This window comes from Hoplias malabaricus, chromosome 11, assembly GCF_029633855.1.
Source record: "Hoplias malabaricus isolate fHopMal1 chromosome 11, fHopMal1.hap1, whole genome shotgun sequence".
NCBI lineage: Eukaryota > Metazoa > Chordata > Actinopteri > Characiformes > Erythrinidae > Hoplias > Hoplias malabaricus.
Window position 1 is genome coordinate 5,298,144 of NC_089810.1, and position 22,801 is coordinate 5,320,944.

A 22,801-nucleotide genomic window follows, 5' to 3' on the forward strand; every position below is an offset into this window, starting at 1 on the left:
GCAGAGTAACAGTAATAGACTCAACCCACACTCTTAAGTAACTTAAAGTGATGTGCAATTATTTGTCATTGTACTACGTACAATGAAATGTGTCTACCGCATTTAACCCATACACACACACACACTAGTGCACTAGGGGCTGTGAACACACCCACAGTGGCGGGCAGCGCTCCCCAGCACCCAGGGAGAGTTTGGGGGTTCAGTGCTCTACTCAAGGGCACTTCAGCCATGGATGTTCCTGAAAGTCCTGGGGATTGAACTGGCAACCTTCTCTAACCATTAGGCCAAGGCTGTCCCACACATTTGTCACACACATTTCCGCTCTGTTGGTGTCATTCTCGTACTGTGCGCTGCGTGGATGACATCTACATCATCAGCTATTGTCTGGCTTACAAACTGCAGTCTTCCTTGTTTATTTTCTCAGGCTATGGTTGGAATTGAGGTGACTGGAGCAAAGAAAGAGTGGGCTGAGGGGCTGTCGCCGATCTGAGGACTGACCTCTGTGTTTCAGTGTTTTCTCAGGAGCAGCCTGGGTCATTTCTCATTGTTTTCTCAGTTCTGGGCCTCAGCTCCCTTGCGTGTTAAGTGCTGTTGGGTGCTTCGCCCACCCCCCGTTTAGTGGTCAGAGCCCCCAGCTTATCTGGAATATGAGTGGAATGTGTAAAGGAAAGGGTCTGCCTTTAGTAAAATGGCTGTTGACACATTGTGAGGTGTTATTACACCTCGCTGCTCTTAGTCTTTGAGAAATCACTGGACAAACTTGGATCCTTCGAGCTTCTCCCTGGGTCTGCACGATCCGATTGTTTTTTCAGTGTTCTTTAGATTTCCATCCTTTTGGAGCTGTAAAAATAAGTGGGAAATAATCCACTAAACTGTAAATTGTTTTATATGGAGCACAGCCTCCGCACATCCACAGTAAACTGGGCCAAGTTGGTTATGTATTCTAAATATGCATCATTGAATTTAGCTCATTCCTATTCCCAGTGCTTTATACACGAGGAAATGTCATCTCACTGATGACTGATGGATTCATCCCTAGCGGGATTTCGATATAAATTCTGGAATTCTAGTCTATATCTTTTTGAGCCAAAAAGCCCAGCATACGGTTTGTATTTTGAGGTTTGAAAGACCAATGTTCAAAGAATTCAAAGTTTCGTCTTTTATGCTGCTTTCTTCCTTCACTTTTTCTTCTTCTGCTTCTTTTTTCTTCTGCCTTTTCTGCTTCTTCTTTTTCTTTATCTGCTGCTTTTTCTTTTTCTTCTACATCTGCTTCTGTTTCTCCTGCTTCATTTTCTTTTTCTTCTTTATCTGCTACTTTTTCTTGATGTGTCTTCATTAGGAATTAAATTAGGAAACAGAAACTATTAACTTACTTTACTAAACTGAGACTCACAGAAATATATTTTTGTCTGTGGTTATAATCTCTGCTCTTGCCCATAATAATCAGTGACTAATTCATGTTGCATTTATTACATTTTTCTTCAGTGCCTTGCAGTTTGAATCACATCATTTTAGTTATTTCATTATTGAGCTATTATATTTTATTGTGTCTGTACATTGTTTATCTGTGGCAGATAGATGTAGCGTCCACCGTCTGGAACCTCATTTCTGTTGTAGTTAAGGAATGAAAGGAAAGAAGATTATATAAAGTGTAGGGTGTCCTTGACCGGAGCGTTATTTGGGTTCCTCTGAGCTGCTGTCCTCCCACTGGGATTTATTATGGTATCTAACTTTTATTTTGGAAGAGAAAGCAATGGGAGAGACATTCTCCAAAGAAAACACATAGGTGATGTTTGGGGAATAGGAGTTATCTTTTTTTTCTTTTAAATGGCACCATATTTCACACACATCTCAGCGGATCTTTGAGTAATTTCCTGTTTGTAAGAAATAGAGGTTTAGTCCATAGTCGCACAGCTGAGGAATATATACAAACCCTTAAAATGGGTGGATTCACTAAATATTACAGGGTCAGCAGTAGGGCTGGACAATAAATCAAGATCATGTGAGTTCACGTAACCACACTGAATCGCGCTGTAGTCACATGATTCTGCCCCATCCAGTCTGCCACATGGAAGCAACACGAAGGAGAACCTAAACACAGAGGCTGACCGAGTGACTCGGGGCACCTCATACCAAAGAAAAGTGCTGCGTCTGTGGTTTGGACGTGTTTTGACTTTAGTGAAGATGACATTGAACATAAAGAAGTTAAATGTAAACACAGAGACCAGAGATAATCACCAGTCTGTTTAACACTTGAAGCACAATCACACATCAAAAATGAACAGTGCACAGTGAAAAAGAAACGGACAAACTCACAGTAACACGGAGAAAATATCCCAGATTTAAGACTTGAACATATTTACAGTCCAAACAAAATAATCATTCATTAATCGTAATCGAGGCCAAATGTTCAATTAATCGTGATATTGATTGGCACTCGTGTCGCCCAGCATCTGTCAGCAGGCATGTGTTGACCATTAATATTTCAGTAAAAAGATTAGTAAGTAGAGCTGCTGGAGCTAGAAACACAGCAGCATTACAAATGATGCATATGACGGTCCTGTTTGGGTGAGGTTAGTTCAACAGTCCAGTCGTTCTGTTCCAGTCGTTCTGTAATGAGGTGTACAGGGTGGCCCCACATTTGGCTTTGTTGTTCTGGAATGGTCCTGGAACAAGGCCAGACTACCAGAACAATATAGTCCCCTGATCCACAAGCTTCTGAACCTGCCGGCCAGGCCAGCCTCGGTCATCGCAGAAGCCGATGGAAGGCCATGGATAAGCAGATGAATTGTTTAATTACACCGTAACCAGTGCTGTTTGTTCTCTGATGGATTCTCCTTCACGAGCAGGTAGGAGCCGCATTGCTCCGAGCAGAATAAGGCCTGGGGTTTGAGCTTTGGGAGCTGAGGCTTATTTTTTCCCTCCATGGAAGCTTCCAGGGCTTTTTTTAGGGGTGGGAGGGCAGCAAGAGCGAGAGGGAGAGAGAGAAGGCTTTGAACTGCAGTCTGCAGTGAGGAAAAGTGATGTGCCGTCTGCATGTGCCTTGTTTTTCTGGAGATGAGGAAGAGGAAGAGGATTCAGCTGAAGGTGTGTTTGAATAGGTGCTTCTTTGTCTTGTAAACAGCGCTGTGTTGGAGATGGATTTGTTGTTGCTTGTTGTCTGCGAAAGCCAGCAGTCTTGCTGTTATTAGGTTATGTTTTACATGGGTAGGAGTAATGTCATTATCACAGGAGTTTCTCCATCCTTTCAGCCTCTTAGACTGCACACTCCTGCATCAGGCACAGTTTTCCTTTTCTAAAGCGCACTTCAAATGACCTGCACTTATTAATCTTGCGTGGCACATTGGCAGAAGAGTTTTTTCACTTCGGTACAGAGTATGGAAGACCTTGTGTCTAATTGTGTACTTGAATTGGTTCTTCGTATTTAACCCAATTCGTGCAGTGAAACACACACTAGTGAACACTAGGGGGCAGTGAGCACACACGCCCGGAACGTTAGGCAGCCCTAGCCACGGCGCCCAGGGAGCAGTTGGGGGTTAGGTGCCTTGCTCAAGGGCACTTCAGTCATGACCTGCCGGCTCTGGGTCACCAAGCCCACTTCCCTACCCACCAGGCCACAACTGCCCCCAAGCCAAGCTCAGCTTATGGCCCTCCTCCAGGTCCTCAACTCCGCATCGTGTGGATCTGCAGAGCTCTGTGTCAGGTTAACTCTGATTGGCTGTGCGGCAGCCGTGGCCGTTAGCCTCCCGGTTTTAAGGTGATCGTAAACGGTCATCTTCCCTGATCCTCCAGCAGTGTGCGGAGTCCGTAATCCAGCCTGTGCTCCTCTGATCTCCTCCTGGTGCAGTCGGGCCGCCACGATTTTGAATCTTAAGTATGAAACGTTCGATGTTTACTGACTCTCAGGTGTGAAACGTGTCGTTTCTTTGTTGAGTCCATTATTCTCCTGCTTTCATTCATTCTCGTGTATGACTCGGATCATTAAAGTGACAGGAAACAGCCGAGTTGTGTGTTGGCTGTAAATTCCCAGGTTAATGACACACTACGTTGCTTTGGGTGAATTAAATGACATGCTTTCAGCTCCTTTGATTAAAGGCGGTGTGTAATTTGAGGCAGCTTTTCCCACCCTTTAATTAATACCCAGATATGCTTCTACATTTCAGTCAAAAAGTTTAGAAGTAAACCCTGTCTGAAAAGTACTGAGACCGATAATACGTTTAGACCGTTGTCTTATTTTACTAGTATCCCTCCACAAAGTGTAAACTGGGCTATGTGCGGCAGAAAGAGAAAGAGCGTGTCCATCACTGGTCATCAGCAGATGTTTTCCTGGCTTTTCCGTGTCAGAGGGTAGAATATCCTGCGTGAAGTGAAAAAACAGCCTTTTCCTTCAGCTTGGGACTGTTTCCTTTCCTGCAGCCTGACCCCACGTAGCAGCTTTTGTTTTTGTAGCATCTCAGAATGTAACCCCAGCAGTAATCAGACAAACTCCTCACTCTTTATCAAGCAAGGAAACAACAGCCTTATCAGAATAATTCACTCCATATTTATCCACTCTTATCTCTGCTTCTGCTCAGAAAATATTTCTGTTATAATTATATTCCACAAAAAACACATGGTTTAAATCAGTTTAGATGTTTTTCTTGTTCATTCTTCTTAGTGGTTTTAGCAGGGGGTGGATCATCGTGTGTGAGTTTGAGGAACAAAGGTTATTGTAGCCTGGACTGAGGAATGAAGTCGAGCTTTAAAGCTGTTGTTACTTTTTCTGTGCGACACGCTGGAGCCTTGGGTCTCAGGGGGGGAGGTCTGGCGAAGCCAGGCTTGAGACGCTTTCTTCAGCCCCAGCTGGACTGCCCTAAGAGTCGTTAAAGTATGACGTATGATGTGGTGATTGAAAGATCTGAAACATTTTGGGGTTGATATTAATTATTTAACCAAAATCAGCTGGTTCCCCAGTTGGACTATGTTTGGGAGGTAATTACCAGTGCATGCTGGGAACACTCCACTCGATTTTGGAGATGCAGTGACCAAAATATTGACCCTGTTTAATGTTTAGATCCTCACGCTCACCTGTTCTCCTGCTCTCAACATCAGCTTCAAGAACTGTTTACTTGCTGCGTAATGCATCCAACACTCAACAAGTGCCATGTCACCTGCCAGTGGTGTTAATCGTATGGCTGGTTGGTGTAAATGTTTAAAAAACTGTTTCTGTAGAACCGTATAATTTAGCTAATCCAAGATTCACCCAACACCAGCACCACTCACCTCGGCCTGGTTTTGGGTTTGCCCACCAAGCCTGTGGACAGTGTTGGCCAATCGTAGGTGTCCTTCAGGGGACTCGTTATGGCCTCGAGCAGTGGAGCGCCCATGTTGGAGCTCCTTATGAAGTGTTAGGAGCCGGTCTTGACTTGTGCCGTTCCTGCTGCCACTCCCATGGGTCTAAAATAAACCTTGGCTTCCTTCCTCGGTCCAGTGATGTGTCTGTGTTTCCGAGGAACTGCCCGTTTCTGCTGACCAAGGCACTAGAGCCCTGACCGGCTAAATCAACATGACAAACAAAAAAGCAAACTCTAAATGGCACGAATGGCTAGAGAAAATGCTGACTCACTGCTCCAAACTTTCATGTAAATTAGCATAATCGCAACAACGTGCCTCTGAAGCAGATTATGGTGAAGAGCTCTTGTACGTTAGCACGCCTAGAACGGAATCTACATCTGTGTCCAAGTTACTGTTGGCTGCTCAGCGGTGGTGGGGGGTGAAGTCATTCGGGGCCATGGCATTGGAAGTGGCAGAGTCACAACTGAGGCTTTGTGCCACAGAGAAGAAAAGAGTGGCAGAGCGATTATTAGATGAACAGTGGCTTTGGGAATCCAGCTGACTGAGGGAATAACAGCCATTAATTCAAAGGATGACTAGGATAAGAGTGTTGTACTTCTTGTAGTGCACAGAGACTTGTATCTAAATTTGAAATGTTTTGATGCTCATATCAAGTGTCCAAGCCTATATCTGTATCTCTGGGCTGGACTAGCCTGGGCTTGTAGAGTTATCTAGAGTGAGTTATCTGAGTTCTGGAATGGAACTGTGTTGGTCTAAATGTGTCACTGAGCCCAATGGGTAATCTTAGCTGTAGCTGTTTTTTTAATATTCATTCATTCATTATCTGTAACCCTTATCCAGTTCAGGGTCGCGGTGGGTCCAGAGTCTACCTGGAATCATTGGGCGCAAGGCAGGAATACACCCTGGAGGGGGCGCCAGTCCTTCACAGGACAACACACACACACACACACCTATGGACACTTTTGAGTTGCCAATCCACCTACCAACGTGTGTTTTTGGACTGTGGGAGGAAACCGGAGCACCCGGAGGAAACCCACACAGACACAGAGAGAACACACCACACTCCTCACAGACAGTCACCCGGAGGAAACCCACGCAGACACAGAGAGAACACACCACACTCCTCACAGACAGTCACCCGCAGGAAACCCACGCAGACACAGGGAGAACACACCACACTCCTCACAGACAGTCACCCGCAGGAAACCCACACAGACACAGAGAACACACCACACTCCTCACAGACAGTCACCCGGAGGAAACCCACGCAGACACAGGGAGAACACACCACACTCCTCACAGACAGTCACCTGGAGAAAACCCACGCAGACACAGAGAGAACACACCACACTCCTCACAGACACAGAGAGAACACACCACACCCCTCACAGACAGTCACCCGCAGGAAACCCACGCAGACACAGAGAACACACCACACTCCTCACAGACAGTCACCCGGAGGAAACCCACGCAGACACAGAGAGAACACACCACACTCCTCACAGACAGTCACCCGGAGGAAACCCACGCAGACACAGGGAGAACACACCACACTCCTCACAGACAGTCACCCGGAGGAAACCCACGCAGACACAGGGAGAACACACCACACTCCTCACAGACAGTCACCCATAGGAAACCCACGCAGACACAGGGAGAACACACCACACTCCTCACAGACAGTCACCCGGAGCGGGAATCAAACCCACAACCTCCAGGTCCCTGGAGCTGTGTGACTGCGACACTAACCTGCTGCGCCACCGTGCTGTTAGATTTTAATTATATTATTAATACAAACAAGGCCTGGCTTTACTTCTGAAAACTGAATATTGAGTGTAAATTACATATACACAGCACAGGTATAAGTCTCAAATCGACACTAAAATTTTAAACTTGTGGGTCTGCAGCATCTAACAAGGTTTAGATGAAGAAAGATTATAGATGATGGCCACATTTGGTTAAGACAGCAATGGTGATTCATCAAAGCTGGAGTTTGCCCATTTGCATAGCGGTGCTGGGCAACAGCCAATCAGAAATAAAGATAAACTGAGAAGCTGAATCCAGAGTCTGAGAGAGAGGCTGGATTTGGGATCAGAGGACTTTAAACACTGCCTGGGGATAAAGACCACAGCAGACCCGGGTCAGAGGGGAATTTGACATGTCGCCACCTGGGGTCCAAAGAATAAAACATAATGTCTTGTTTTTGGACTTTTTAAATGGTAATTTCTGACCCAGTCACAGATGAGCTTCTGTTGGTGTGCATTTTGGTCAAACACTTTTTAAATGTATGTAGATGAACGATCAGCAGAATCGTGATATTAGTATTGGCCCGTGTGATGTTGCTCTAATCATTAGCAGTGGTGTTCAGGGCCAGGCTGGTTCTTGTTAAAGAATCCTCAGACTCTAATTGTCTGCTCTGTGTTGTGGCCTGTGTCACTGTGTCTGTGTTTAATTCCCGTCTGCTCTGATTGCTGTGAGGAAGCATTGATTCTGTAAGCCACTGTGAGACTGGGAAGAGATGGAGGAGGCTCTGAGATGTCTCCGGAGGCACGTTTCTGATTAGATACAGAGGGAAGCGGCCCAGGAACCTAGTGACACTTTATCTAGACTGGAAAAGACTGGACCCACTCAGGGGCTGTGAATTTGCTGAAGCTGTATCTCAGTAATCAGCCCTTCGTTTTTGCAGGGGTGGTGTCCAGGATGTGCTTTAGTCCATCTGAATAGGTCTGCACTGCCTTCCTGAACTCCTCATGGGCTATTGTTTCCAGGGTGGAAACCGTAAACCCACCACGGTCTCTACAGCAAGGTTTCTCCAGAGGAAGAGGGTGAAGGAAAAGCCAGAGTGAGTGCTCACTTAGCAACGAAGCAAAACCTTAAGTGCGTGATCTGTATTGGGGAATTGTCAAGAGGTTTACAGTTGTTTACACCTGGGGGTCGAGGTGGGAGGTCTGCTGTTTGACTCTGTGCTAAGAATGGATTTTGGAAACATCTGTCTTCAAGTCATTCACAAAGAACCTCATAGATTTAGCTGCATTTCATGTCCAGTCCAAATGTGTGTTTCGTGGCCATTTGGGGGGGGGGGGGGGGTTGTCAGTGACAAAATCATGTTGTGTTCACGGCAGTAAGAGTGGATGGCTTTTCTCTCTGTTTATATCTGAGAGATGGGAGTAGGAGGAATATATAGGCTAGATGAAAGGATAAAGAGGAAAGCACACTAGATGTTTATCTTGTGTAATGTTCTGGAAAACTCTCTGGGTCCTTGGACAACGCTTTGATGTGGAGCAGTCCCATATTTGTCCTTGTTGGCTTTTACAGTTGTGCCACAAGAAAGTCCTCCCCCCGTTTGAGTTTGCACCATTTGTGATGTGTTAGAAAGGACGTGTTCGACCCCTTATTATGTGAACACTTAATGAATCATCTGTAACATGCTTTTGTCAAAATACAGATAATTATTAAGCTAGTGTTTATTAGATATCATTTCATTTTGTCATTATCTTTTTATTATATTTCTGACTCCGGGTGACTGTCTGCGAGGAGTGTGGTGTGTTCTCTCTGTGTCTGCGTGGGTTTCCTCCGGGTGACTGTCTGTGAGGAGTGTGGTGTGTTCTCTCTGTGTCTGCGTGGGTTTCCTCCGGGTGACTGTCTGTGAGGAGTGTGGTGTGTTCTCTCTGTGTCTGCGTGGGTTTCCTCCGGGTGACTGTCTGTGAGGAGTGTGGTGTGTTCTCCCTGTGTCTGCGTGGGTTTCCTCCGGGTGACTGTCTGTGAGGAGTGTGGCGTGTTCTCTCTGTGTCTGCGTGGGTTTCCTCCGGGTGACTGTCTGTGAGGAGTGTGGCGTGTTCTCTCTGTGTCTGCGTGGGTTTCCTCCGGGTGACTGTCTGTGAGGAGTGTGGTGTGTTCTCTCTGTGTCTGCGTGGGTTTCCTCCGGGTGACTGTCTGTGAGGAGTGTGGTGTGTTCTCCCTGTGTCTGCGTGGGTTTCCTCCGGGTGACTGTCTGTGAGGAGTGTGGTGTGTTCTCCCTGTGTCTGCGTGGGTATCCTCCGGGTGACTGTCTGTGAGGAGTGTGGTGTGTTCTCCCTGTGTCTGCGTGGGTATCCTCCGGGTGACTGTGAGGAGTGAGGTGTGTTCTCCCTGTGTCTGCGTGGGTTTCCTCCGGGTGCTCCGGTTTCCTCCCACAGTCCAAAAACACATGTTGGTAGGTGGATTGGTGACTCAAAAGTGTCCGTAGGTGTGAGTGTGTGAGTGAATGTGTGTGTGTCTGTGTTGCCCTGTGTAGGACTGGCGCCCCCTCCAGGGTGTATTCCCGCCTTGCACCCAATGATTCCAGGTAGGCTCTGGACCCACCGCGACCCTGAATTGGATAAGGGTTACAGATAATGAATGAATATTCTCATATAGATTGTATGTTTTGCTGAAGTTGCCACTCTTAGTTTTGACTACAGACCTGGTACATTCAGGGGTGTGTGATAAATATTCTTTAAAATAAAAGTCTTTGATTCCAGGTGCTAAGTAGCATTCAATAGTGAAGCAGTTCCTAAACATGAGTGAGTATGTGAGAAATAGCTCCCCTTGTGCAAGTAAATGTGTCTGAGTGAGTTACAAGACAGTGTTTCACATCTCAAAATGTATCCGTTATCTGTCGGTAAATCTTCCCTTGTTGTGTGTGTCCACAGGGAGTCCCTCCAGATCAGTGTCCACCATGTCCCTGTCCGTGCGGCCTACGCGCCGAGTCCTCTCCAGGTCCATCACTAGGAGCCAGTCCTTTGCCGGAGTCAACTCCTACGATAAGCCTTACAGGTGGGTTCCATTAAAAATGAGCATGAGCACAAACGGGGGCGGCACAGGGGCACTGCAGGTGGCCTCGCTGCCACAAAGCTCCAGGGTCTCGATCCTCACCTGCGGTGACTGTCTGGTCCGTGTCTGCGTGGGTTTCCTCCCACAGTTAACACAGCGTGAGTGTGTGGAATTTTCCACATTTGAGTGTGAGAGTGAAAAAGGGAGTGTGTGAAACTGTCCATGTGTATGTGACTGGGTGAGTGTCTGAAATTGCCCAAAGATGTTTATGTAAATGTGGGTGAGTGTCTGAAATTGTCTGTGTGTGTGTAACTGTTGGAGTGTGACATTGTCCATAGATGTAAGTGTGTGAATGACAGAGTGTTTGTGTGAAATTGACTGTGTGTGTGTGTGAGACTGGGTGAGTGGGTGAGTCTGTGATGGACGTGTGATTCCTGGTGGACTCCAGACCTGAATGAATGAATGAATGAAAGAACACAAACAAAGACTGCATTCTCCAGCTCGATTGTGTGGAGGTAACTCACAAGAATGAGATTCCAGAAGCGGGAATGAGCAGCGCAGGAGAGTGCAGGAGGAACGTAGTAAAGCAGGGTGTTGTAGTGTATTGTTCTCTACTCTATCGTGGCTTATTTGTTAGCTGAAGGCCACTAAGGATGAATATCTGTGGAGCTACATTTAAGCAGTGAATACACGTCAGTGCTGTAGATGTTGTTTTGATTTTAGTTTGATGTTATTTACTTTTTGTTTATGATTTTAATTCTTTATAATCTTTAATACATTTGTTAGCAGCTCCTGTGCTGCTGTGAAACTAGTTTAAAAGGGTCAGGCAAAAGAGTAGTGTGCCGTTCTAAAACCTCAGGTATTAAACTTTAATAATGTGGATGCGCTTATAAACTTTAGTCACGCCTTGCTTTTCCTGCGTTTAAAAATGTATTAATCAAAACATCACTGCATAATATCAAACTGAATTTTGATTTTATTTGTTGTTACTCCCCTGTATTACAGAAGTCACCCAGGAACATGCAGTGGGTGCGATCACACTCAAATAATCACATTTCTATGGAGAGGTCACACCTGACAGGACGTCCTGTCAGAGCCTACATTTCCTCTCCTTTGCTGGAGTCTGTAGCGCTGCTTTAGAAAAGAGATGGCCTTCGAAAAGCTGCAGGCTTGCATTTCAACAGCCCATGAAGGAAGTGGTCTGCATTTGTGCCCTTTATTTCTTTTTGAGAGAGAGGGGGAGAGGGGGAGGGAGAGAGGGGGAGGGAGAGAGGGGGTGTGGGAGCGAAAGAGGGAGCGAAAGAGGGAGGGAAAGAGGGAGGGAGAGGGAGGGAAAGAGGGAGGGAGGGAGAGGGAAAGAGAGAGGGTGAGAGGGAGAGGGAAAGAGGGGGAGAGGGAAAGAGAGAGGGAAAGAGAGGGAGGGAAAGAGAGAGAGGGAGAGGGAAAGAGCAGGAAAGAGAGAGAGAGGGAAAGAGAGAGAGAGGGAAAGAGAGGGAGAGGGAAAGAGAGAGGGAGGGAAAGAGGGAGAGGGAGAAAGAGAGAGGGAGGGAGAGGGAGAAAGAGAGAGGGAGGGAAAGAGGGAGAGGGAGAAAGAGAGAGGGAGGGAAAGAGGGAGAGGGAGAAAGAGAGAGGGAGGGAAAGAGGGAAAGAGAGAGGGAGAGAGAGAGGGAAAGAGCGGGAAAGAGGGGGAGAGGGAAAGGGAGAGGGAGAGAGAGAGGGAAAGAGGGGGAGAGGGAAAGAGAGAGGGAGGGAAAGAGAGAGGGAGGGAAAGAGGGGGAGAGGGAAAGAGAGAGGGAGGGAAAGAGGGAGAGGGAGAGGGAAAGAGAGAGGGAGAGAGAGGGAAAGAGCGGGAAAGAGGGGGAGAGGGAAAGGGAGAGGGAAAGAGAGAGGGAGGGAAAGAGGGGGAGAGGGAAAGGGAGAGGGAGAGGGAAAGAGGGGGAGAGGGAAAGAGAGAGGGAGGGAGAGAGAGAGGGAAAGAGAGAGGGAAAGGGAGAGGGAGAGGGAAAGAGAGGGAGAAAGAGGGAAAGAGAGAGGGAGAGGGAAAGAGCGGGAAAAAGGGGGAGAGGGAAAGAGAGGGAGAGAGAGAGAGGGGGAGAGGGAAAGAGAGGGGGAGAGGGTAAGAGGGAGAGGGAGAGAGGGAAAGAGAGAGGGAGAGAGAAAGAGGGGGAGAGAGAGGGAGAGGGAAAGAGGGGGAGAGGGAGGGAGAGAGGGAGAGGGAAAGAGAGGGAGAGGGAAAGAGGGAGAGTGAGATGGGGGAAAGGGATAGAGAGAGAGAGTGGGAGAGGAAGGGAAAGAGAGAGAGAGAGAATCCACTGTTAATTCTCTCATTACTCTGTCTCTTGCCAAATAAAATTATGTAGTCATCTGCTTCCCCAGATGAAGCCCACCACCCTTACACTATCCACATTAAACCATATTTCTAATTGTGCCCAATAATAATATAATGGAGGTTTGGAAAGCATGCTGTTTACTTTGCAATTCATAAACACAATGTCATCTAAAGTGGTCCTGTGACTGATTGTTCCTTGTGATGAAAGTTCAAAGGAATTTAGTGATTGATCACGAGGTCCTTCCACGGATGTTAAAGTCTTTCTTAATCCTGCATTCACCCCCCCCCCTCTCTCTATAACTGCTGAGATCACTGATTCATCAGCCAATGAGTGGATAACCGTTACCTGAACAGTCCTCTAGATAACTCATCACACATTAACCCTTTAAACCACAGGCTTGTTGTTCAGGAATGTATCTCAAAAAGTAGTTTTCACTGTCTTCTATTCTGTTAATTACTCACTAATCTCCCCGTGACCACTGTGACGCTGACGCGGCAGTTCTGTCGTAATGAGAATGAGGGTCCTCTGAAGCAGCTAATCCTGTTATGGCAGAGCATCATTCACCTTTCTCATGTTTATATTGAACTGCCTGTCTGCAGCCGAGGGAATGGTCATGATGCGTATTGATCTGTGCATGTTTTGAAGTGTGTTATTGATTTAGATTTCATTTCAGATATTTATGCTGCTCGTGACAGAGCTCATCTCTCTCGCTGTGTCAGGCTTTAAAAGAGTTTAGAGGGAAATCATTCAGCAAGGGCTTTTACACCATTCACAATAATGAAACACAGATAAGTGCACTGTGATATAGAGCTGTATACAGACAGAATTAGTTAATGTTTATTATAAATACATTCCAAACTGTTCTCATTGTTTGAATTCATGTTTTAAATGAATCTGGGAAACTGGACAGCACTTGTGTAGGGTGTGTGTGTGTCACAATGTCCATAGATGTAAGTTTGAGAGTGACAGGGTGTGTGTGAGAGAGAGAGACTAGATGAGTGTGTGACATTGTCCATAGTAGGGGTGGGCGATATGGCCCTAAAAAAATATGACAATATTCTTCACGATATTCTTGGCGATATGAACACGATAAAAACACTTTTATTAATTCCAAAAACACACTAATGCAACAAAATAAATGTTATATTAATATTAATCATAATTAAATGTATTTAATACATATTAGGGCGGCAGATAGTGTCACACAGCTCCAGGGGCCTGGAGGTTGTGGGTTTGATTCCCGCTCCGGGTGACTGTCTGTGAGGAGTGTGGTGTGTTCTCTCTGTGTCTGCGTGGGTTTCCTCCGGGTGACTGTCTGTGAGGAGTGTGGTGTGTTCTCTCTGTGTCTGCGTGGGTTTCCTCCGGGTGACTGTCTGTGAGGAGTGTGGTGTGTTCTCTCTGTGTCTGCGTGGGTTTCCTCCGGGTGACTGTCTGTGAGGAGTGTGGTGTGTTCTCTCTGTGTCTGCGTGGGTTTCCTCCGGGTGACTGTCTGTGAGGAGTGTGGTGTGTTCTCCCTGTGTCTGCGTGGGTTTCCTCCGGGTGACTGTCTGTGAGGAGTGTGGTGTGTTCTCCCTGTGTCTGCGTGGGTTTCCTCCGGGTGCTCCGGTTACCTCCCACAGTCCAAAAACACACGTTGGTAGGTGGATTGGCGACTCAAAAGTGTCCAGGTGTGAGTGTGTGAGTGAATGTGTGAGTGTGTGTTGCCCTGTGAAGGACTGGCGCCCCCTCCAGGGTGTATTCCCGCCTTGCGCCCAATGATTCCAGGTAGGCTCTGGACCCACCGCGACCCTGAATTGAGTTGAATATTTTTGAATATTTTTACTTTGCTACAAATAAAACAGTTACAAATATTCAAATATAAAGATGTGACAAAAGAAATCAGTAAATATTTTGCTTATTTTGTAAACAACAGTAATTTACCAAGATTCTGATTTTGTATAAAATAATTTTGCATAAAAATCTACCACACAACTCAAATGCAGAAAATGTGGTGTGTGCGTATAAACGGCAAAAGGAAACAATTATACAAAAAGTAAACTTAAAGCTTCACAATAAATGAAAACAAGTCAGAATATCACAATGACACCATATTGATTTTTTTATTTATATTTTTTATTATTTATTTTTTTTTAGCGTTTAAAAAAACTGTGACGATATTATTGCAAACGATGCGATATGGTACAGCCGTAGTCCACTGATGTAAGTGTGTGAGTGACAGGGCGAGAGTAAGAGTGACTGCTACTCTATCTCCTCCTCGACTCTCGCTGCTCTCGCGTCCACACCACTGCGTTATGTCTGTAACATTAACTTGACCTTAGATCTTCCGAGAGTTTTACTGTAAGACTGAGCATGTGTCAATGTTTTTGTCTTTTTAGGAGCCTCTCTGTGTTCAGCACTCCAGCGTGTGTGAGGAAGACTCCCTCCAGAGGAAGCAGGATGTTCACGCTCTCTACCAAGTCTCCACCTCCAAAGGTGCCCCAGCCTGAGAGGCTGGACGAAGTCTATGAGGCCCTGAAGAGAGGACTTCAGTGAGTACACACACACACACTTCTTCTTCCATGCCCAAAAACTTGCTGCATCACTGATTCAGTTTTCCGTTAATGCCCTCATGCGTTGAAAGTGCCTACTGTACAGTACAGAGTCATTAGGCCACACTGTTCATCATGGTGTCTGGACACCTCCAGAAGTCTATAGAAATATTGGAGTGGTCTTGCATTCATAATGTCCCACAGGACCGCTCATATAGAATCTTAACCTTGTTCAGCTGGTCTAGTGCTGGTCTAGGAGTTATCTTTATGACGTGACTTTCATAATTCCTATGAAAATTAGCTCTGATGTTACATATTAGATCTTATACATCATGTGGCAGTATGGGGTCCTTGATGTCATTCTTAGAAGACTGGGTCTCTTAGTGATTCCCTTGCATTAACACGACATGCTCCTTGTTTTTATGTTTTTCCTTTTATTGCAATATTTTGATTGTTTTATTGGACTTTTATGATTTTTATTCTTGCTTTTAATTTAACTATTTTTTCTGTAAAGCAATTTGAATTGCTTTTGTTTGAAATGTGCTCCATAAATAAACTTGCCTTGCCTTGTGTGGTAAGTGTGTTTAAACAGAGAAATCTCCAAACTGGACTGGACTGGATTGTGCCAACCAGAACCAGACCAGACCTGACAACCCCAGCCTTACAGGTCTCAAAGCGCGAAAGAAGGATGTTTAATATCTGATCTGTGTGGTTCCAGGTCTTACCTGCAGGTCCATCAGATGGAGCTGGACAGTCTGAACCGTCAAATGAAAGAATCCAAGAGGAACTCGCGGCTGGTGAGTATAAGGGACCACCAAGTAGTCCTCCCTAAACGTCCACACCTTAGTGCACCTGAGACCTCAGATTTGAGTCTTTGGGGTTTGAAAATACGGCGATGAGGTTCCAAATGCATGAAGTTCAAGATATTAAAGCCCCAGGAGATCCAAAGCCATGACCCCTTTCTAATTACGTTAACACTAGTCTTGTTTTATCACAATTACACCACAGCCATTACCAGTGTCTACATGTTTACTGCAGTTTTTCCGTTTGCTTATATAAGCTGAGAGGTCCATATGGAGAGTAAAGCTAGTGTAGTCACAAAACTGATGTCACTTTTCCTTCTCCTGTTATCATTTTATGAATGTGCTTTAGCTGTTGATTGAATAACAACTTCTCAAAATCCTCTGTTAGGGTGGTTAGTGTAGGGCTAATCTTTTATGCTACACAAACAAAGCTGTCAAAATGAACTGTAATGTCGCCTCGCCTCATTGTAAGCGTGTTGTTTTAGCAGGTTTGGCTGTTTTAGGCTTCATTTGCACAAAGACTTTTATGTTGAGGAGCTTGAATGTGGTGGAGCGTGGAGAGCACTGTGTATACTGCTGGAGCCTGAATTTAGTGGAGCGTTGCCTTTATCAATAATCACATTTATCAAAAATATTAGAAACTGAAAACATACCTGAAGAGCAAATATCTGAACACCCGAATATTTGGTGCCAGCTATTGTTATAATAAAATATAAAAAAATGTTATAAAAAAATAAAAGCTGCACTTTGGTTCCCAGCATGGCTCCACTCTCTGAGTCGTTCACTAACTTGTGCGCTACACGGTGCCACTAAGAACATGGATTGTACACAATTAAACCAGAGCTCCTTTGAGGTGTAAAGCTGACAACAATGACCTGTAGCTTTGCCATGCTTCATTGTAAGTTGGTGGCTGTAGCATTGGGCTGTTTTAGGCTTCGTTCAAGACTTTTATGTTGACAGTGCTGAATACATGTGGAGTAGAACGAATATCCGAATATTCAGGACCAGCCTTAATTCAGTGATGGTTCTTTCCTCTGATATTAATTCTCTCTTTCTCTCTGTTGTTTCGCCGCAGGGCTTTCTTTATGAACTGGACAAGGTGAGGATGTGCTCTGTTATTTCTACTCCGTGTTTAAATAGATCTGTATAATTTATGATCTAGATATTAGCCTCAAACAATAGCTGTCTCTGAATCATTTGCAGATGATTACACTGAGTCTGGTTGTAACAGACTTGCTGCATGTCAGTGATAAAAGATTAATTCTCTTGTTTCTTGCAGCAAGTGAAGGTGATAGAGCGATTCATGAGACGACTGGAGTTCCACCTTAGTAAGGTAAGCACAGTGTTTTATGAATTATACATTAATTGGAATATGGGAATTGATTTCCTCTTTGGTTTACTGAAGTGTAATCTGAGGAGGTGGAGGACTTTGTACAGATGAGTAGAACTATTTTTATTGATCTGGAGCGAGTCAAGCATTTAATGCTTCATTCCCAGGACACTGTGTGTGTGTGTGTGTGTGTGTGTGTGTGTGTGTGTGTGTGTGTGTGTGTGTGTGTGTGTACACACACGTGTTTAAGAGTATAGGTCCAGGGAAACCTGTGTCTCAGAGCAGGTCTAGACCTGTTGTATGTGTGTGTCATATTGTTCCATACATATCCCTAGTAGCTCCAAAAGCTGAATGTGTGTTTGTGCACCCCTATATATGAGTGTGTGTGTGCGCGCATGCATAATTGTTGCCAAACATGTTTCTTCCAATACACTTAAGCACACACACACACAGTGCAGGGGACATGGGTCATAGACAGGAGGGCAGCCTCAGGCCCAAGTCACCCTTATGCTGACTATTAAATCTCAGATATAAAGGGCCAGAGCAGCCCCAGCCAGCTGCAGGACAGGAAGAGGCCTTCATCCTCCTCCTCTTCCTCTTCTGTCGCAGCTTTTGTTGATTAGTCATTTTTTTTAAGGGACTGAGGAACAGCAGGAGAATGAGAGGCGTACCGAGTGAAAACTATAAATGCTGTATTATAGTGTTGTTGATTGATTGTATTAGCATTAGGATAGCATCATTAATGTTGACATATTTTGGATGTGTGAAGCCAGCCCTTAACGAGTCTTTAAAATGGGGCTCATAATGAATGTCCTGCAATGCGTGAAAACGGTCTCTGTACAGTTGTGGAATGTTTAGACAACCCTAATGTTATTGTTTATGACACAAGGAAAGATGACAATTCCCTTCTGAATTAACCATCCTTGAATATCTAATGGATAATTAATTTTTAGAGGAAGTATCATTTTTTTAATCCTCTTGGGAAAAATTAGGCGCTGCATTTAGCCCAACCTTCACAATGAACACCCATGCACAGACCAGCGAGCAATTTCTGCACACATACACAGGAGTAGTTAGGGGTTAGGTGCTTTGCTCAAAGGCATTTCAGCTGTGGATGTTGTCCCCCCACCCCAGCCCCGGTCCAGGAGTTCAAACCAGGGACCTTCCTGTCCCAGGGCTCCTTCTTTAACCAGCTTTAACTGAATATGATGACATTTTAACAAATTGAAAAATCAAACCTTAAAATGTGTAAACGTGCATTTGGAAACCTTTCAGTCGGTGCTTGGACCCCTTATACAGTGGAACCTCTACTAACGAACGCCTCTACTAACGAACTTTCCAAGATACAAGGGCATTTGAATATTTTTTGCCTCCACCAACGAACCATGACTCTAGAAACAAACCCGAGCCTCCCCCGAGCCGGCGGCTGGAAATGGCCACTGACCACAATTGGCAAGTCTCCCAGCGCCCCCCAGACTGGAGTGAGCTTTTAAGATTAGCACATTGTAGCTTTAGCAATTTAGCATTAGTGTAAATAGCAGACATCGAAATTCGTGCTAAGTTAAGCCGTATCTACGCTTCGTCTCCCCACATTCACCCTACTCTCCGTTATTCCACCCCCCCCACCTCCCGTCATACAGCCAGTGCCTGTGTTACTGCTCCAGCCAGTCGTCACGTCTTCAAGGTAGCGATGTGTAACCACTTACAACTTTATTATTTCTTTTTTATTACTGTTACTACTGTATTTCTCTTTTATTTTTAGTAACGCTACATGTATTTTTTACTAATTTGAGAGTGTTGTAAACATATATCAGTGCAAAAAGGGTGACTTTCGGGGCGGGGGCTGGAACACATTCATTGCTTTTCCATTATTTTAAATGGGGAAAATTGACTCGAGAAACGAACTTTTCCACTTACGAACCGGGTCACGGAACGGATCAAGTTCGTAGATAGAGGTTCCACTGTAGTCTCATTTAGCATCCCGATTTATCTGGAAACCAGTCAAAAGTCATGTAATATTTATTTTAGGTTGTTCTGCATGCCCATTATGGTCTAACCAGACCTTTTCTGGGGGCAAACCGTATGCTAAAGTTGTTCAGGTGTGTGTGCGAGTGTATGTTTATGAATAAACACCCATTGTGCTGTGAATAAAGGGTATGAAAGGAGAGCCTGTGCTTGTAGCTGTTACTAGCTGTGTAAGTTTGTTAGAGAAGCCGGGCTGTAACTGTGAAACTTAGGACTGGCCTGTTCTCTTACTGCCAGAATGCTGGTGCACAGTTGATAGGCTGCAGTTAAACACCTCCAGATGAGAGGTGTGTGTGTGTGTGTACATGCAAGAGTGTGTTTGAGAGAGAGACTGAGGTGCTGTGGCTGGAATTAATCTGTTAAAGGCTTTTTTGTGTCCGTTTTTCAACCTGTTTACACTTAACTCTCGGGAGGAACTGACGTCTTTCTGTCACCTTCCATAAGTCATGCTGTGTTTCAGGCGCACGTGTGTGGAGGTGTTTTTTTGGTTGCACTGTGTGGGTCAGTAATGAGTGGATAGTGATGTGGTAATGTGGTGGTGGCAGTATGTATTTACCCATAGGGTGTTATTAAATAATAATTCAGTAACCTCATCAGTACCTAGGAATCAAACCCCAGTCTACCACTTCAACTTAGAAAACTAGAATACAGACAAGGAATGAGGGTTGTTGCTGCTTTTAAAACAATTTCTATGAGCTAAGTTCTGAGGGGGGGAGGGTGTAATAACCTTCAGCCGTCTTTATGTTTAAGATAAATATAAGCTGTGCTCCCTCAGCAACAGGAGGCATCCAGCGCTCCTTTAAAATTACATTTAAGAAATGAGACAGATTAACTTACTGAGCTCGAGCATGTAATTAAATAAATTGTTCTCTACGTAGACAGTTTTGAGGCAGACCCTTTAGAGTGTAGTTCTACACCTTCTTCTGTCCTCATTACCCCCTCTGCCCCTGCCCCGGAAGTTGATGCTAAATTTCATTAGGTTTGTGACGTAAGAACCTGTCCGTCTGAATTCCCATGATTAAGACCATCTTTGGAACATTGTAGTGTCAAAGCAGAGATGGTCAGCCATGTTTATTTAACCCATGATGCACATTATAGCGCATAAAATGCACCACACAGACGTCTAACAATGCTACGAATATAGAAATGCTCCAAAATGACTTGGAATCAAATCTTTTTTACACTGACATCCATTGAATGTTAAGGTTTTACCGTCATTACAGTTACTCCTTTGGAGATGCATGGATTTCTTTGGACAGCGACGATATCCAATTATAGAAAATGATAGTCTGGATAGCTGAGGTGGGGGTGTATATATAAGTTCTGTCCTGAAATGGCACAGACACAAACAGCTCGCTTTAAACCTTAGTAGGTAATATCAGACTGTAAATATCAGACTGTATTGGCTTATATTCAAGATTTCAAAACTGATTTTGTGGATTAAAACATTAATTTTATGACCGATACTTCATTAGGACGTTATTTCCAAAATGCACTTCCAGGCAGAGATTACTGAAGGAATTTCTTTTGAAGGAAAGTGTGGCCAGGACCGGCAGACCATTTAAAAGGTGCTTGAAGGTAATTCTGATAAGACCTTCCTGCATGATTGGTGTTGTTAAGCGGATGAGATTAAAGATGTGGACCCACTGGTGTAATATGGGTTTATTCTCAGTGCAGAAACTGGAGGATTAGGGAAGTATGAGTCTCATTAAAACAACAACAATAACAGCAACAAAGCTGTAATTTATAGCCCACGTCAGTAATAAGACAACTGACCACAGATCAGAAATGGTGAACACTAATACAGCTGCCTTTATAAGAGCTGGTCAGTGAGGTCGCTCATTGGGAAGTGGGACACACTCAGTAAAGTGCTTTTAAAAGCTTAATGTTTTGGTTTGGGCGGCACGGTGGAGCAGCAGGTTAGTGTCGCAGTCACACAGCTCTAGGGACCTGGATGTTGTGGGTTCGAGTCCCGCTCCGCGTGACTGTCTGTGAGGATTGTGGTGTGTTCTCTCTGTGTCTGCGTGGGTTTCCTCCGGGTGACTGTCTGTGAGGAGTGTGGTGTGTTCTCCCTGTGTCTGCGTGGGTTTCCTCCGGGTGACTGTCTGTGAGGAGTGTGGTGTGTTCTCCCTGTGTCTGCATGGGTTTCCTCCGGGTGACTGTCTGTGAGGAGTGTGGTGTGTTCTCCCTGTGTCTGTGTTGGTTTCCTCCGGGTGACTGTCTGTGAGGGGTGTGGTGTGTTCTCCCTGTGTCTGCGTGGGTTTCCTCCGGGTGACTGTCTGTGAGGGGTGTGGTGTGTTTTCTCTGTGTCTCTGTGGGTTTCCTCCGGCTGACTGTCTGTGAGGAGTGCGGTGTGTTCTCTCTGTGTCTGCGTGGGTTTCCTCCGGGTGACTGTCTGTGAGGGGTGTGGTGTGTTCTCCCTGTGTCTGCGTGGGTTTCCTCCGGGTGCTCCGGTTTCCTCCCATGCTCCAAAAACACACGTTGGTAGGTGGATTGGAGACTCAGAAGTGTCCGTAGGTGTGAGTGTGTGAGTGAATGTGGGTGTGTGTTGCCCTGTGAAGGACTGGCGCCCCCTCCAGGGTGTGTTCCCGCCTTGCGCCCAATGATTCCAGGGTTACAGATAATGAATGAATGAATTAATGTTTTGGTTATAAATAAAACTTCATTTTGAACACTCGGACGAGGGTTATGATAGATACATAATAATACATGCACTTATCTTGATGTTGCACATAACAAATGTTTGTGTTTTGAAGGGGTTTATCTAATGTGTGTGTGTGTGTGTGTGTGTGTGTGTGTGGGTGGAGTTAATGCTGTACAGACACCAAAAAAACACACAAAGACTGCTGCCCTCTCACATAAAATGTGCCTCCTGTGGAGGGCTTTTTGTGGCCCAAGCTTTCACTCTCTCTCAAACCCACATGCTTCTCTTTACTTATTCATTCATAACAGTGTGCAGTGAACATCCACACTTTTACTTTCCTTCTGAGTGACACAAAGCCCCCCCTGTAAATCCAGCACTTACAGGCTCTGTGAATGGATGGGGGCTATAGAGCTTTTAGTGAATGAGTCGATCTGACAGGGACATGCACTAATTCAGGAAAAAACAGGACACACCTCTCCTTCACACACTTCTCCCCCGACCTGGGCAGCACAAATCTACTGGAGTGCACTGAGTTGTTTTTATATTTGTGTCTAGGTTATAGTTTGTATAGTGTGGCACAGAACACTGTTTTTAAAATATTTTAACTTACAGGGTAAGGCCAGACTTACATGGCCTGGCACCCTCTTGCCTTTCTTCCTTAGTGCATAAATACACACCTTCACACTCTCTGAGGTCCTTTGGCACTTATCTCATGCTTTTTTCGTCCTTTCCTCAGTCAAAACAGTTGAAAATCTACCTCCTTTTGATTGTTTCTCTAATACTTAGTTCTATGATTGTTGTGATTATCTCATTGTTTTGATCTTGTATCCCGTGTTGTTTTGTTAGGTTCTGATTACGTTATTACTCTCGTACCTATGTGTTAATCTGTAAATGTGATGTCTTTATTGTGTGTTTTCCCAAATGTTTTTACAGCGTACTTGGTTACCATGAAAGACGTGTGTGTGTGTGTGTGTGTATACATTTCTCTTATTTTTACTGTTCTTGTGAATCATTAC

The 22,801-nt window shown here is 45.0% G+C and overlaps 1 protein-coding gene across 4 annotated transcripts in view; it reads left to right on the forward strand.

The window, feature by feature from the left end:
• The window catches only part of ripor1 (RHO family interacting cell polarization regulator 1), a 102,704-nt gene that overhangs the window by 59,577 nt on the left and 20,326 nt on the right, over positions 1 to 22,801 (forward strand). For all 4 annotated transcript variants that reach the window (XM_066685186.1, XM_066685185.1, XM_066685184.1 and 1 more), the window contains exons 2-6: positions 10,005 to 10,128; positions 14,831 to 14,983; positions 15,702 to 15,780; positions 16,862 to 16,885; positions 17,066 to 17,119. In XM_066685186.1, the coding sequence (XP_066541283.1) occupies positions 10,031 to 10,128; positions 14,831 to 14,983; positions 15,702 to 15,780; positions 16,862 to 16,885; positions 17,066 to 17,119 (408 nt within the window). In that variant the 5' untranslated portion in view covers positions 10,005 to 10,030. The remainder of the gene's footprint in view (positions 1 to 10,004; positions 10,129 to 14,830; positions 14,984 to 15,701; positions 15,781 to 16,861; positions 16,886 to 17,065; positions 17,120 to 22,801) is intronic.